The 15,315-nt window shown below is 42.5% G+C and overlaps 1 protein-coding gene across 1 annotated transcript in view; it reads right to left on the reverse strand.

The window, feature by feature from the left end:
* The window catches only part of far1 (fatty acyl CoA reductase 1), a 45,660-nt gene that overhangs the window by 14,529 nt on the left and 15,816 nt on the right, over positions 1–15,315 (reverse strand). The window contains exons 2-8 of the mRNA XM_029643846.2: positions 9,721–9,945; positions 9,168–9,343; positions 4,037–4,216; positions 2,002–2,179; positions 1,850–1,894; positions 1,262–1,389; positions 561–628 (exon numbers count right to left, since the gene is read on the reverse strand). Coding sequence (XP_029499706.2) covers positions 561–628; positions 1,262–1,389; positions 1,850–1,894; positions 2,002–2,179; positions 4,037–4,216; positions 9,168–9,343; positions 9,721–9,909 — 964 coding nt within the window. The 5' untranslated portion in view covers positions 9,910–9,945. The remainder of the gene's footprint in view (positions 1–560; positions 629–1,261; positions 1,390–1,849; positions 1,895–2,001; positions 2,180–4,036; positions 4,217–9,167; positions 9,344–9,720; positions 9,946–15,315) is intronic.

Raw genomic sequence — 15,315 nt, forward strand, 5'->3', positions numbered from 1 at the left:
ACAGGTTAACAGCTTAAAGGGAACTATACAACTGCCACTATGAAAATGTCATCCATCTTTAATGCACAAAACAAATATTGTACTAAGACTGGAACAGTTTTTCATTTTTATTCAAGAATACCAGTCATGTTATATAGTTTGCCTATCGCCTTTAAGCCTGCCACAATGTTGATATTTCTCAGATGGCTAGCATTCAGAGACTATGTACACAGTACATGTGGCTCAGTTGGTAGAACATGGCGCTTGAAATGCCAGGGTTGTGGGTTCGATTACTATGTGGGACCAGTATAAGAAAGTATGAAAATGTATGCACTCACTACTACTGTAAGTTGCTCTGGATAAGAGTGTGTGCTAAATGACTAAACTGGACACAAATCCAGGAGAGGTCATTTACAGGGAGGTGACTAACACTCCAATGAGGGTATAAGTAAACCAAAACCTTCTCACATTCACAACAGAGAAGAGTATGACTGATAATCACTATTTATCATTCTGCTTTGTTGGAGCATCCGAAAACAAGTCAGAGTGTATTTGGATAAGATATGAGCAACGTTTCATACCAACTTCACCCCAGTGGAACGGGTTGATGCTGCCAGTCGTGCAATTGTACACCAATATGCTCTTAGGCCTGCGAGGATAAAGGGGAACAAAATAGAATGCCTGCCATAGAAACCTGAAATAATAGTTGCATTTCACAATCACATTATTCATTTAGCTCTACAGATGACAGCTGCAGTGTGTGTGAAACTGACCTGGTGTGTCTCTGGGAGCCTGAGTACCAGGCAGCAGCCAATGTGTGAGAGACTGACCTGGTGTGTCTCTGGGAGCCTGAGTACCAGGCAGCTGCAGTGTGTGTGAGACTGACCTGGTGTGTCTCTGGGAGCCTGAGTACCAGGCAGCAGCCAATGTGTGTGAGACTGACCTGGTGTGTCTCTGGGAGCTTGAGTACCAGGCAGCAGCCAGTGTGTGTGAGACTGACCTGGTGTGTCTCTGGGAGCCTGAGTACCAGGCAGCTGCAGTGTGTGTGAGACTGACCTGGTGTGTCTCTGGGAGCTTGAGTACCAGGCAGCAGCCAGTGTGTGTGAGACTGACCTGGTGTGTCTCTGGGAGCCTGAGTACCAGGCAGCTGCAGTGTGTGTGAGACTGACCTGGTGTGTCTCTGGGAGCCTGAGTACCAGGCAGCAGCCAGTGTGTGTGAGACTGACCTGGTGTGTCTCTGGGAGCCTGAGTACCAGGCAGCTGCAGTGTGTGTGAGACTGACCTGGTGTGTGTCTGGGAGCCTGAGTACCAGGCAGCAGCCAATGTGGTATTGATGACCGCGTCCACAGGCACCAGGTCAGCCACCGCGTTGTTGGACGCTCTCATGGTACGCAGGATCCCCTTTCCTGCCTATACAGGGAAGAGAAGTGCTAGGTTCATTACCAAGTGATGGGAATGTGGTTTCTCAGGTTATAAATCAGCAGCCACACCTTGGAAATGGTCATGATCGCATTATTGCGATCTGAGCGTTTTACATATTGCACACCAGTATCTCTACTTGCACATTCATCTTCTGCACATCTACCATGCCAGTGTTTAATTGCTATATTGTAATTACTTCGCCACTATGGCCTATTTATTGCCTTTACCTCCCTTATCCTACCTCATTTGCACACACTGTATATAGACTTTTTCTACTGTATTATTGACTGTATGTTTGTTTATTCCATGTGTAACTCTGTGTTGTTGTATGTGTCGAACTGCTTTGCTTTATCTTGGCCAGGTCGCAGTTGTAAATGAGAACTTGTTCTCAACTAGCCTACTCGGTTAAATAAAAAAAATATTGAGAACATATTTTTAAGGTACTTACTGCAATGAATATTCCACTAGGTCCATTGAAATTATCAATCCAGCCCTAAGAGTGAAACAACATGTTATGAACAGTATACAGAATTGACCATGGTCAGCTACAGTATAGCTACAGCTTAGAAGACAGCGGGCTCAGTACATGGGAAGACTCACTGGGAACGGCTCTTTCCAACTGGCCCCTACTATAGAAGGCCTGATTATAGCCACGTTGAGGTTTCCACACTCCTGCTGGACCAGGTACTCAGCTATGGCCTTGGTGTAGGTGTACGTGTTGGGCCTTTTTCCTATCAGCCCTGGGGTCATCGCAGAGACCAGCTTCTCATCCATCCATCTAACCAACATGAAAACACATTGAAGACAGAGCCACAATAAAAAGGTCAATTTTCTGCCATATTGCTCAAATACAAAATACACAGCTCAAAAAAATAAAGGGAACACTAAAATAACACATCCTAGATCTGAATTAATGAAATATTCTTATTAAATACTTTTTTCTTGGGCAGGCCAGTCCATAGCATCAATGCCTTCCTCTTGCAGAAACAGCTGACACACTCCAGCCACATGAGGTCTAGCATTGTCTTGCATTAGGAGGAACCCAGGGCCAACCGCACCAGCATATGGTCTCACAAGGGGTCTGAGGATCTCATCTCGGTACCTAATGGGAGTCAGGCTACCTCTGGCGAGCACATGGAGGGCTGTGCGGCCCCCCAAAGAAATGCCACCCCACACCATGACTGACCCACCCGGTCATACTGGAGGATGTTGCAGGCAGCAGAACGTTCTCCACGGCATCTCCAGACACGTCTGTCACGTGTGCTCAGTGTGAACCTGCTTTCATCTGTGAAGAGCACAGGGCGCCAGTGGCAAATTTGCCAATCTTGGTGTTCTCTGGCAAATGCCAAACGTCCTGCACGGTGTTGAGCTGTAAGCACAACCCCCACCTGTCGATGTCGGGCCCTCATACCACCCTCATGGAGTCGGTTTCTGACCGTTTGAGCAGACACATGCACATTTGTGGCCTGCTGGAGATCATTTTGCAGAGCTCTGGCAGTGCGCCTCCTGCTCTTCCTTGCACAAAGGCGGAGGTAGCGGTCCTGCTGCTGGGTTGTTGCCCTCCTACGGCCTCCTCCACGTCTCCTGATGTACTGGCCTGTCTCCTGGTAGCGCCTCCATGCTCTGGACACTACGCTGACAGACACAGCATACATTCTTGCCACAGCTCGCATTGATGTGCCATTCTGGATGAGCTGCACTACCTGTGTGGGTTGTAGACTCCGTCTCATGCTACCACTAGAGTGAAAGCACCGCCAGCATTCAAAAGTAACCAAAACATCAGTCAGTTCATAGGAACTGAGAAGTGGTCTGTGGTCACCACCTCTAGAACCTCTCCTTTATTGGGGGTGTCTTGCTAATTGCCTATAATTTCCACTTGTTGTCTATTCCATTTGCACAACAGCATGTGAAATGTATTGTCAATCAGTGTTGCTTCCTAAGTGGACAGTTTGATTTCACAGAAGTGTGATTGACAAGCACACACAGAAGTGTGATTGACAAGCATTTCGCTACACTCGCATTAACATCTGCTAACCACGTGTATGTGACAAATAAAATTTGATTTGATTTGACTTGGAGTTACATTGTGTTGTTTAAGTGTTCCCTTTATTTTTTTGAGCAGTGTATATATTCCCCAGATCACAAAACAAATAAGTCTCCGAAATTCCCTTTCCCCACACACATACATGTATGTCTCTAAAGAAATTAGCAAATGCCTACTGTAATACTTAGGGATGGAAACATTCCTACATGAACAGAACACTGACTTTCACACAACTGGTGACCATGTTGTGCATGTGTGTCCTGTTGCACCCCCTACAAGAGCAGTCAGAGGCCCCAGCTAACATTAAGAGTAAAGCAAATGTCCTTTTAACAGTTCAAATTGAGTGCCACTCAATCAGTAACCAAACTCCATGAAGTTTAAATCAGAGACCGTCCCTGTTTGGCAGTTTCAGTCCATGCAGTGAGATATTGAGAGACCCTCAAGGGATAGCTACCAAGCTTATGCATTAGCCACTACAAAGTAATCCACAGGATGCAAAGAATCTACTTATCTCAGTCAAACATGCCAAGCTGTAGATTACTACAATCTCTTGGCTTCCGTCTCTAACAATCGGCAAAGAACTTTACTCACTCTAGGCTGTCGATGAGCTTCTTGTAGTCAACAGGAGGTGGGTAAACCACTTCCTCAATGAGTGTCCGGTCACAGTTGGCGTAGGCTGTGGACACGTGAAGGAACACCTCCAAGTGCTTCATTTTGTGGGCAAGAGCCACCATCTTCTGGGTGGCTAGAACATTCAGTAGCATTGCATCTCTGAAAGGAGAACAAAAAAAGTCACAAAACATCATTACAGAAATGCTACTAATATATACACACAGTCAAAAGTTGACACAACAACTCATTCCAGGGTTTCTTTAATTTGACTATTTTCTACATTGTAGAATAATAGTGAAGACATCAAAACTATGAAATAACTATGACATTTTTATTTTTGTATTTTATTTAACTAGACAAGTCAGTTGACAGTGTACAGGGGAACAGTGGGTTAACTGCCTTGTTCAGCTCTGGGATTCGATCCAGCAACCTTTCGGTTACTGGCCCAACGCTCTAACCACTAGGCTACCTGTCACCCCAATCATGTAGTAACCAAAAAAAGTGTGAAACAAATCAAAATATATTTTATATTTGAGATTCTTCAAAGTAGCCACCCTTTGCCTTGACAGCTTTGCACACTCTTGGCAATCTCTCAACCAGCTTCACCTGGAATGCTTTTCCAACAGCCTTGATGGTTCCCATATATGCTGATCCCTTGTTGGCTGCTTTTCCTTCACTCTGCAGTCCAACTCATCCCAAACCATCTCAATTGGGTTGAGGTTGGGTGATTGCGGAGGCCAGGTTATCTGATGCAACACTCATCACTCTCCTTCTTGGTCATATAGCCCTTACACAGCCTGGAGGTCTGTGTTGGGTCATTGTCCTGTTGAAATACAAATGACAGTCCCACTAAGTGCAAACCAGATGGGATGGCGTATTGCTGCAGAATGCTGTGGTAGCCTTGCTGGTTAAGTGTACCTTGAATTCTAAATAAATCACTGACAGTGTCACCAGCAAAGCACCTCCACATGCTTCACGGTGGGAACCCCACATGGGAAGATCATCCATTCACCTATTCTGCGACTCACAAAGGCACTGCGGTTGGAACCAAAAATCTCAAATTTGGACTCATCAGACTAAAGGACAGATTTACACTGGTCTAATGTCCATTGCTCGGGTTTCCTGGCCCAAGCAAGTCTCTTCTTATTGGTGTCCTTTAGTAGAGGTTTCTTTGCAACCATGAAGGCCTGATTCACGCAGTCTCCTCTGAACAGCTAATGTTGAGATGTGTCTGTTACTTGAACTCTGTGAAGCATTTATTTGGGCTGCAATCTGAGGTGCAGTTAACTCTAATGAACTTATCCTCTGCAGCAGAGGTAACTCTGGGTCTTCCTTTCCTGTGGCGTTCCTCATGAGCCAGTTTCATCATATCGGTTGATGGTTTTTGCGACTGCACTTGAATAAACTTTAAAAGTTCTTGACATTTTCCATATTGACTGACCTTCATGTCTTCAAGTAATGATGGACAGTCATTTCTCTTTGCTTATTTGAGCTGTTCTTGCCATAATATATAGTGTGCATTTGGAAAGTATTCAGATCCCTTGACTCATTCCACATTTTGCTATGTTACAGCCTTATTCCAAAAGTGATTAAATAGTTTTTTTCCTTCATCAATCTATACACAATACCCCATAATGACAAAAGCAAAAACAGTTTTGTAGAAATGTTAGCAAATAAACTGAAATATGACATTTACTTAAGTATTCAGAGCTCAGTACTTTGTTGAAGCACCTTTGGTAGCGATTACAGACTTCAGTCTTCTTGGGTATGATGCTACAAGCTTGGCACACCTGTATTTGGGGAGTTTCTCCCATTCTTCTCTGTAGATTCTCTCAAGCTCTGGCAGGTTGGATGGGAAGTGTTGCTGCACAGCTTTTTTCAGATCTCTCCAGAGATGTTAGATTGGGTCCAAGTCTCCGCACACTGACTCTGTACCGTTGCCCCCTGTATATAGCCTCGTTATTGTTATTTTAGTCTACTTGATAAATATATTCTTAACTCTTCTTGAACTGCACTGTTGGTTAAGGGCTTGTAAGTAAGCATTTTGCGGTAAAGTCTACACTTGTTGTATTCGGTGCATGTGACAAATAAAGTTTGATTTGAAGTCCGGGCTCTGGCTGGGTCACTCAAGGACATTCAGAGACTTGTACCGAAGCCACTCCTGTGTTGTCTTGGCTGTGTGCTTAGTGTCGTTGTCCTGTTGGAAGGTGAACCTTCACCCCAGTCTGAGGTCCTGCGTGCTCTGGAGCAGGTTTTCATCAACGATCTCTGTACTTTGCTCCATTCATCTGTCCCTCGATCCTGACAAGCCTCCCAGTCCCTGAAAAGCATCCCTACAGCATGATGCTGCCACCACCATGCTGCACTGTAGGGATGGTGCCAGGTTTTCTCCAGATGTGACACTTGGCATTCAGGCCAAAGAGTTCAATGTTCGTTTTATCATACCAGAGAATCTTGTTTTCCCTGGTCTGAGAGTCTTTTGGTGCCTTTTGGCAAACTCCAAACGGGCTGTCATGTGCCTTTTACTGAGTGGCTTCCGTCTGGCCACTCTACCATAAAGGCCTGATTGGTGGAGTGCTGCAGAGATGGTTGTCCTTTGGAATATTTTCCCATCTCCACAAAGGAACTCAGGAGCTCTGTCAGAGTGACCATCGGGTTCTTGGTCACTTCCATGACCAATGCCCTTCTCCCACAATTGCTCAGTTTGGCCGGATGGCCAGCCAGCTCTAGGAAGAGTTTTGGTGGTTCCAAACTTCTTCCATTTAAGAATGATGGAGGCCACTGTTTTTTCGAGGATCTTCAATGCTGCAGAAATGTTTTGGTACCCTTCCCCAGATCTGTGCTTAGAGACAATCCTGTCTCAGATCTCTGCGGACAATTCCTTTGACCTTATGGCTTGGTTGTTGCACTGACAACTGTGGGAGGTTTTTGACAGGTGTATGCCTTTCCAAATCATGCCCAATCAATTGAATTTACCACAGGTGGACTCCAATCAAGTTATAGAAACATCTCAAGGATGACCAATGGAAACAGGATGCACCTGAGCTCAACTTCCAGTCTCATAGCAAAAGGACTGAAAACTTATGTAAATTAGTTTTTTTTTTTAAATGCAATTACAGGGTATTGTGTGTAGATTGATGAGGAATACAGTGAACTTAATCAATTTTAGTTAATCAAGTCTAAAGTAACAAAATGTGGGAAAAGTCAAGGGGTCAATACTTTCTGAATGCACTGTGTGTGTGTGTGTGTGTGTGTGTATGTGTGTATACAGTTGAAGTCAGAAGTTTACATACACCTTCGCCAAATACATTTCAAATCAGTTTTTCACAATTCCTGACATTTAATCCTAGTTACAATTCCCTGTCTTAGGTCAGTTAGGACCACCATTTTATTTTAAGAATGTGAAAAGTCAGAATAATAGTAGAGAATGATTTATTTCAGCTTTTATTTCTTTCATCACATTCCCAGTGGGTCAGAAGTTTACATGAATTCATATAGTATTTGGTAGCATTGCTTTTAAATAGTTTAACATAGGTCAAACGTTTCAGGTAGCCTTCCACAAGCTTCCCACAATAAGTTGGGTGAATTTTGGCCCGTTCCTCCTGACAGAGCTGGTGTAACTGAGTCAGGTTTGTAGGCCTCCTTGCTCGCACACACTTTTTCAGTTCTGCCTACACATTTTCTATAGGATTGAGGTCGGGGCTTTGTGATGGCCACTCCAATACCTTGACTTTGTTGTCCTTAAACCATTTTGCAACAACTTTGGAAGTATGCTTGGGGTCATTGTCCATTTGGAAGACCGATTTGCAACCAAGCTTTAACTTCCTGACTGATGTCTTAAGATGTTGCTTCAATATATCCACATAATTTTCCTCCCGCATGATGCCATCTATTTTGTGAAGTGCACCAGTCCCTCCTGCAGCAAAGCACCCCCACAACATCATGCTGCCATCCCCGTGCTTCACGGTTGGGATGGTGTTCTTCAGCTTGCAAGCCTCCCCCTTTTTCTTTCAAACGGTCATTATGGCCAAACAGTTCAATTTTTGTTTCATCAGACCAGATGACATTTCTCCAAAAAGCACGATCTTTGTCCCCATGTGCAGTTGCAAACCGTAGTCTGGCTTTTTTATGGTGGCATTGGAGCAGTGGCTTCTCCCTTGCGGAGTGGCCTTTCAGCTTATGTCGATATAGGACTCGTTTTACCGTGGATATTGATACTTTTGTACCTGTTTTCTCCAGCATTTTCACAAGGTCCTTTGCTGTTGTTCTGGGATTGATTTGCACTTTTTGTACCAAAGTACGTTAATCTCTAGGAGACAGAATGCCTTTCCTTCCTGAGCAGTATGACAGCTGCGTGGTCTCATGGTGTTTATACTTGCGTACTATTGTTTGTACAGATGAACGTGATACCTTCAGGCATTTGGAAATTGCTCCCAAGGATGAACCAGACTTGCGGAGGTCTACAATGATTTTTCCGCGGTCTTGGTCTTCATTTGATTTTCCCATGATGGCAAGCAAAGAGGCACTGAGTTTGAAGGTAGGCCTTGAAATACATCCACAGGTAATCCTCCAATTGACTCAAACGATGTCAATTAGCCTATCAGAAGCTTCTAAAGTCATTACATCATTTTCTGGAATTTTCCAAGCTGTTTAAAGGCACAGTCAACTTAGTGTATGTAAACTTCTGACCCACTGGAATTGTGATACAATGAATTATAAGTGAAATAATCTGTCTGTAAACAATTGTTGGAAAAATTAATTGTGTCATGCACAAAGTAGATGTCCTAACCAACTTTCCAAAACTATAGTTTGTTAACAAGAAATGTGTGGAGTGGTTGAAAAACTCCAACCTAGGTGTATGTAAACTTCCAACTTCAACTGTGTATATATATATCTATATATATATATTTTAAGCCTAAGCAATAGATAGGTACGTCCGGAGGGTTAGTAAAACTGTGAGAGTAATTTCTCTGCAGGAGAAGCAAGTGTGAGAGAAGAGCCAAGATCACTGTAGATAAATCTGAAATTGCAGCACTGTCCAGCAAGGTTCTGGGAGCAGAAGTGAAACAACGTTCTGGGGAGCAGTATCAGGAAGGAAACAATGGCTCACTTTAGAGGCTCATTGAATCGGATGGTTGCAGCACAGTGGAAGACTATGTTGATGCAGTCAGCAAGCGTTTCCTGGTCCACTTTGCTCAGGTCCAGTTCCGGCAGGGTGAGGTCACTGTTCACAGCCACTATCTTCTCAGCAAAGTCTGGCTGCTCATCTCGTAACCTGTCAAAAAGCTGAAAAACAAATACAGTTGTACTACAGTTGTAATACTCCTTCATGACACTGTCACAGCCAATAAGCTAAAATGAGCCTACAAGTAAAAAAAAAAAAATGAAATCAATGTGTAGGTGGAGGGAAGTGTTTTGGTTCGAAAGCACTCCCAAGAAAGCAATTCCATTAGTAAGACATAGGCTTCCCTACATCGTGGTCTGCCATGGCCCAATTGTAAAGAGCGTATGGAGTGTGGGCTGTGGAACTACGAAGTCTCCGTAACAAGCAGTCAAGAACTTATGACGCATCACCCCACAGCCTACAGAGTTTTGGCTAACCCCCTTAAACATTCCTCTTTGGCTACCCCATTAGACTTTTCCCCTTCTCCAGCTCTTCTCACCTTGCAGTTGATCATGTCTGCGATGCGGGCCAGGGGAGCGTGGCCCGCTTTGTGCCGGACAAGGACGTACACAGCCTTGACTCCAGGGCAGGACCGCATCAACTTCTCCAGCAGGACTTTTCCCATAAAGCCTGTGGCCCCTGTGATCAGCACATTCTTCCCCTCATAGTACTCAGGAATGGTCACCATTTTGTCTGTGTGCTCCACCTTCCTCAACGACGCCACCTGTGGAAGGATTACATCATCGTTAGCCTAGTCACTGAAAATCCTTACTAGCGTGATGGAATTTCAGCAATTACTAGGGCTGTGACCATATCAGTTATTCAATATTTTTCCATGGCAAAAATGAAAACACGACACAGACCTAACTCTTCAGTCCTTTAAAAACCTGTTGTAAAGTAAGATGGTCTATAGCTTGGAAAATAAATAATGTGACTCTGGATGACAACATTGTTTCCTAAAGAAGTTAAATCCACTTTGATTCCTTGCCACGATACAAACGAGTATCGCAATACTCATATCGTCACTAGGAGTTACACGGTCAAAACCACCCCAGTTTGTAGAGGCAAAAACTTCCCTTACCATCTACAACAGTTAACTTCCTAAGCCCATAGCTATCACTTACAGAAGATAACACATCTTAGGAATTCAGCCACTCCAATGTTGTAAGCTAGTTTTATCCTGTCTCATCCACACACTGCCATTAAGATGGCTGCCGAGCTCAAAAGCTTTACTTAAACCTTGCTGAGACGGGTTTCGCATTGGCACAATCTACTACAAGAGGTCTAGAGAGCAGAGTTGAGCACTCTGCAAAGATCCAGTAAAGACAATTGAAACAGCCTAGAGTAGTAGAAAGAAGACTGCTCTACACAACATCACATTTAAATCACTAATACCCAGTTTACCTTGTTGCAACACAAGAGTTAACAAGCCTGTGTTCTTTTTTTAACAGGTCTAGTCTTATCTCTAGTCGTCGGGTGGATGATACGCTGCTGTTGATACAGAACACTACTCCGACAGATAGTGCCTCCAGAAAGTAATCACACCCCTTGACTTTTTCCGCATTTTGTCGTTACAGCCTACACACAATAACCCCTAATGTCAAAGTAGAATTATGTTTTAAGAAATGTTTACAAATAAATGTAAAATTAAAATCTGAAATGTCTTGAGTCAATAAGTATTCAACCCCTTTGATATGGAAAACATAAATAAGTTCAGGAGTAAACATTTGCTTAACAAGTCACATAATAAGTTGCATGTGTGCAATAATAGTGTTTGACAAGACTTTTGAATGACTACCTCATCTCTGTAACCCACACATACAGATAATTGTAAGGTCCCCAGTCGAGCAGTGAATTTCAAACACAAAGACCAGGGAGGTTTTCCAATGCCTCGCAAAGAGCACCATTTACTTACTTTAGTAAACCCTTATTTTACCAGGTAAATTGACTGAGAACACATTCTCATTTACAGCAACGACCTGGGGAATAGTTAGTGGGAAAAAATGGGTAAAAAAAATTATAAAGCAGACAATGACTATCCCTTTGAGCATGATGAAGTTATGAATTAATTACACTTTGGATGGAGCATCAATACACCCTGTAACTACAAAGATACAGGCGTCCTTCCTAACTCAGTTGCCGGAGAGGAAGGAAACCGCTCAGGGATTTCATCATGAGGCCAATGATGACCTTAACAGTTACAGAGGTTAAAGGCTGTGGTAGGAGAAAACTGAGGATGGAACCACAACATTGTAGTTATCAAATCTAATGGTATTAGTCACATAAACATATTTAGCAGATGTCATTGCGGGTGTAGCGAAATGCTTGTGTTCCTAGCTCCAACAGTACAGTAATATCTAACAATTCACAACAATACACACATCTAAAAGTAAAATAATGGAATTAAGAAATATTGCTCTGGCAAGACTTGAGAATGGCTGTCTAGCAATGATCAACAACCAACATGACAGAGCATTTAGAATTAAAAAAAATAATACTTGTGCAAATATTGTACAATCCATGTGCTCAAAGCTCTTAGGTCATGTCCACACTTGCCACTTACATGCAACTTCTGCTATCAGAACACGAAGATCGAATTGAACTGTGGTTGATGATATTACTAGTTTATCTAGCATGTCCTGCGTTGCATATAATCGATGCGGTGCGTATTCGCGAAGGACCGTCGTTGCTCCAATGTGAACCTAACCATAAACATCAATGCCTTTCTTAAAATCAATACACATGTATATATTTTTAAACCTGCATATTTAGCTAAAAGAAAGGTTAGCAGGCAATATTTACCAGGTGAAATTGTGTCACTTCTCTTGCGTTCATTGCACGCAGAGTCAGTGTATATGCAACAGTTTGGGCCGCCTAATTTGCCAGAATTGTACGTAATTATGACATAATATTGAAGGTTGTGCAATGTAACAGGAATATTTAGACTGATGGATGCCACCTGTTAGATAAAATATGGAACGTTTCCGTATTTCACTGAAAGAATAAACGTCTTGTTTTCGAGATGATAGTTTCCGGATTCGACCATATTAATGACCTATGGCTCGTATTTCTGTGTGTTATTATGTTATAATTAAGTCTATGATTTGATAGAACAGTCTGACTGAGCGATGGTAGGCAGCTGCAGGCTCGTAAGCATTCATTTAAACAGCACTTTCGTGCATTTTGCCAGCAGCTCTTCGCAATGCTTCAAGCATTGCACTGTTAATGACTTCAAGCCAATCAGATTAATAGCTTTTTAACAATTTTTTTTAATGTAGCCTAGGCCTACTGGTTGTACGAATTTTGGGATCTATCGTCCCACAACTGTCACAGAATCTTGGGCTATTTCTTTCTTGACAACCTGAGTAGTGTGTGACCCTAAGGTGGCAACACATACATTCGAAGTAATTTCAATGAGTCTTTCTCCATTCTGATTGCTTTATATTGTTCAATTCAACTTCAACCACAAAAAAAGTCCTAATTGTCATCAATTTCTGCATTTGAGATCATTTCCACACTGACACATAGGGCTGCACGATATGGGCAAACAATCTGGGCCTCATTTTTAACCAAATGTTGCAATTTGACATGCGATTTTGAGCAAAACACTTGGGTTAACTGTTCAAATCATGGCAATAGAAGGTCTATTCTAATTATATAGTTAGAATATAATAGTGGGAACTTTTAATACAGTGTTGTTTGACATGACAACGAATGAAAATGCCAGGGAGGAGTTATTGTGAAAGGGTAGGAACTAAAGTGTTGATAGGTGTTTCCTAGGGAACCCTATAATCTTTGGCTACATTGAATGTTTACATTGAATGCTACTTCATGTAGCTAAGATATTCTTGCTTTGCGTATTCCTTTTTAATTTAGAAGATACTGTTGCAAAAACAACATGCTGATTTAGGTCTACACCATCACTGGTATTATCAGGCTCTATGGCTAATTACGCTTGCTCTTATTCTGTACATTTAGTAGATAGCTAGAGATTAGCATTAGCGGCTAACAAGATTTAGGAACAACTTGCTAAGAAAAGACAAACTAGCTGTTTGCAGATGTAAGAAGAAACACAAGCTAATAGTATAATTATGGAATGCTAGTAGATTTATATTAAGAAGCAAAGTGACAACTCCATCATTGTCATCAACATTGTTGCATATGCTGTATTGACCATGCAGACTAAAAGCAAGTGTCTCGTGGTCGATGAATAACAAATGCGCTCCTTAAGTGACAGGAGCCAGGAATAGGTCTGTGTGGAAAGCGGCATGGAGAGAGAGAGTGGCGAGAGATGACTCAAGTAGCGAAGTAAACTATAAAAATGGATGTTACACACTGCATATCACATTTAACAAACCAAACATTCAAATACCGTTATCGAAGGTAAAGTAAAAACTCGAACCTGTCCATGACACAATACCGGTACATCGCAAAAAAACGTATACCGCCCAGCCCTAACGAGGACATACGATTTTTACGTGCTATGCATTTCAGCGGTCTCTTTCTGTGAGCTTGTGTGGCCTACCACTTCACGGCTGAGCCGTTGTTGCCACTAAACATTTTCACTTCACAAAATCAGCACTTATAGTGGACCGTGGCAGCTCTAGCAGGGCAGAAATTTGACGAACTGACTTGTTGGAAAGGTGGCATCCTATGACGGTGCCACGTTGAAAGTCATTGAGCTCTTCAGTAAGGCCATTCTACTGCCAGTTTGTCTCTGGAGATTGCATGGCTGTGTCCTCGATTTTATACCCCTGTCAGCAACGGATGTGGCTAAAATAGCCGAATCAACTCATTTGAAGGGGTGTCGGTCTTATGTATCAACATTTGAATCTGTTTTTTTTTATTATTTGTTTTACATTGGATAAAAGTGGACACTCAGAGCTACAAAATGGTATATCATACACTACATTTGAAAGTTGATAACTCACTTTTGAGAAAACCGTCTTTCAATGTTTTAATACTACTATTGGAGAGCCCTTCTTTGTCTACACCCATTCAGCATTGTTCACACTCTCTAAAGCCTTAGCCCCACCCATCTCTTTAAGGGTTGAGCCGAGAATTCTGTACTAACTTACCAGCCACTTCCAGACATCAAGAGAGAGAACAGCTCACTGAACATTACTTGCCCTAGCAGATCTGGTTAGGCTATGTTATCCAGAGCATTGGTGACTGCAACTATCCTGACAGATTGTCCGTTCGTAAATGCAGTGTTTCGCATTCAGAGCGCACACTGGAAGCTCTGGCTAATAAGTAGGATCGATCCGAAAGCTCTGACCTCACAACAACAGTCAAGCACCCAAGCTAACTGGCTAACATTGACTAGCTACTTCCAGACACATAATGAGAGAATACTGACCATTTTACTCACCCTAGCAGAGCTGGTTAGGCTCTTTTCATGTTATCCAGAGCGTTGATGACTAACTGTGCTGCTGGCAACAATTGAATTACGGTTTGTTGCCAACGTTTACAGACACCGGACATATTCAAAATTCATCAGTTATTCTGCGCTCTGGCACACTAAGAACAGCCTTTTGTTAAGAAATGTAGCTAGATCACTATCGAGGTAAACAATGAATCCCAACGCATGACGTAATGTTAGTTAGCGAGCCAGCCAGCTAACGTTAGCTAGCTGGCCTTGATGCCAACTTTTCACACTCTTGGCATTCTGTCAACCAGTTTCATGAGGTAGTCACCTGGAATGCATTTCAATTAACAGGTGTGCCTTCATTAACTTCTTGAGTGTACGGGGCAGGATTTTCATTTTTGGCTAAAAAACGTACCCATTTGAAACGGCCTATTTCTCAGGCTCAGAAACTAGAATATGCATATAATTATCAGATTAGGATAGAAAACACTAACGTTTCCAAAACTGTCAAAATATTGTCTGTGAGTAAAACAGAACTGATATTGCAGTCAAAAACCTGAGGAAAATCAAACCAGGAAGTGCTGTTTTTTTCCTGAAAGCTCTCTGTTCCATTGGATGCATTGCATCCATTTAAAGGGATATCAACCAGATTCATTTTCCTATGGCTTCCTCAAGGTGTCAGTCTTTAGAAAGTTTCAGGCTTTTATTTTGAAAAATGAGCGAGAA

The sequence above is a fragment of the Oncorhynchus nerka genome, linkage group LG9a (genome assembly GCF_034236695.1).
Source record: "Oncorhynchus nerka isolate Pitt River linkage group LG9a, Oner_Uvic_2.0, whole genome shotgun sequence".
Taxonomy (NCBI): Eukaryota; Metazoa; Chordata; class Actinopteri; order Salmoniformes; family Salmonidae; genus Oncorhynchus; species Oncorhynchus nerka.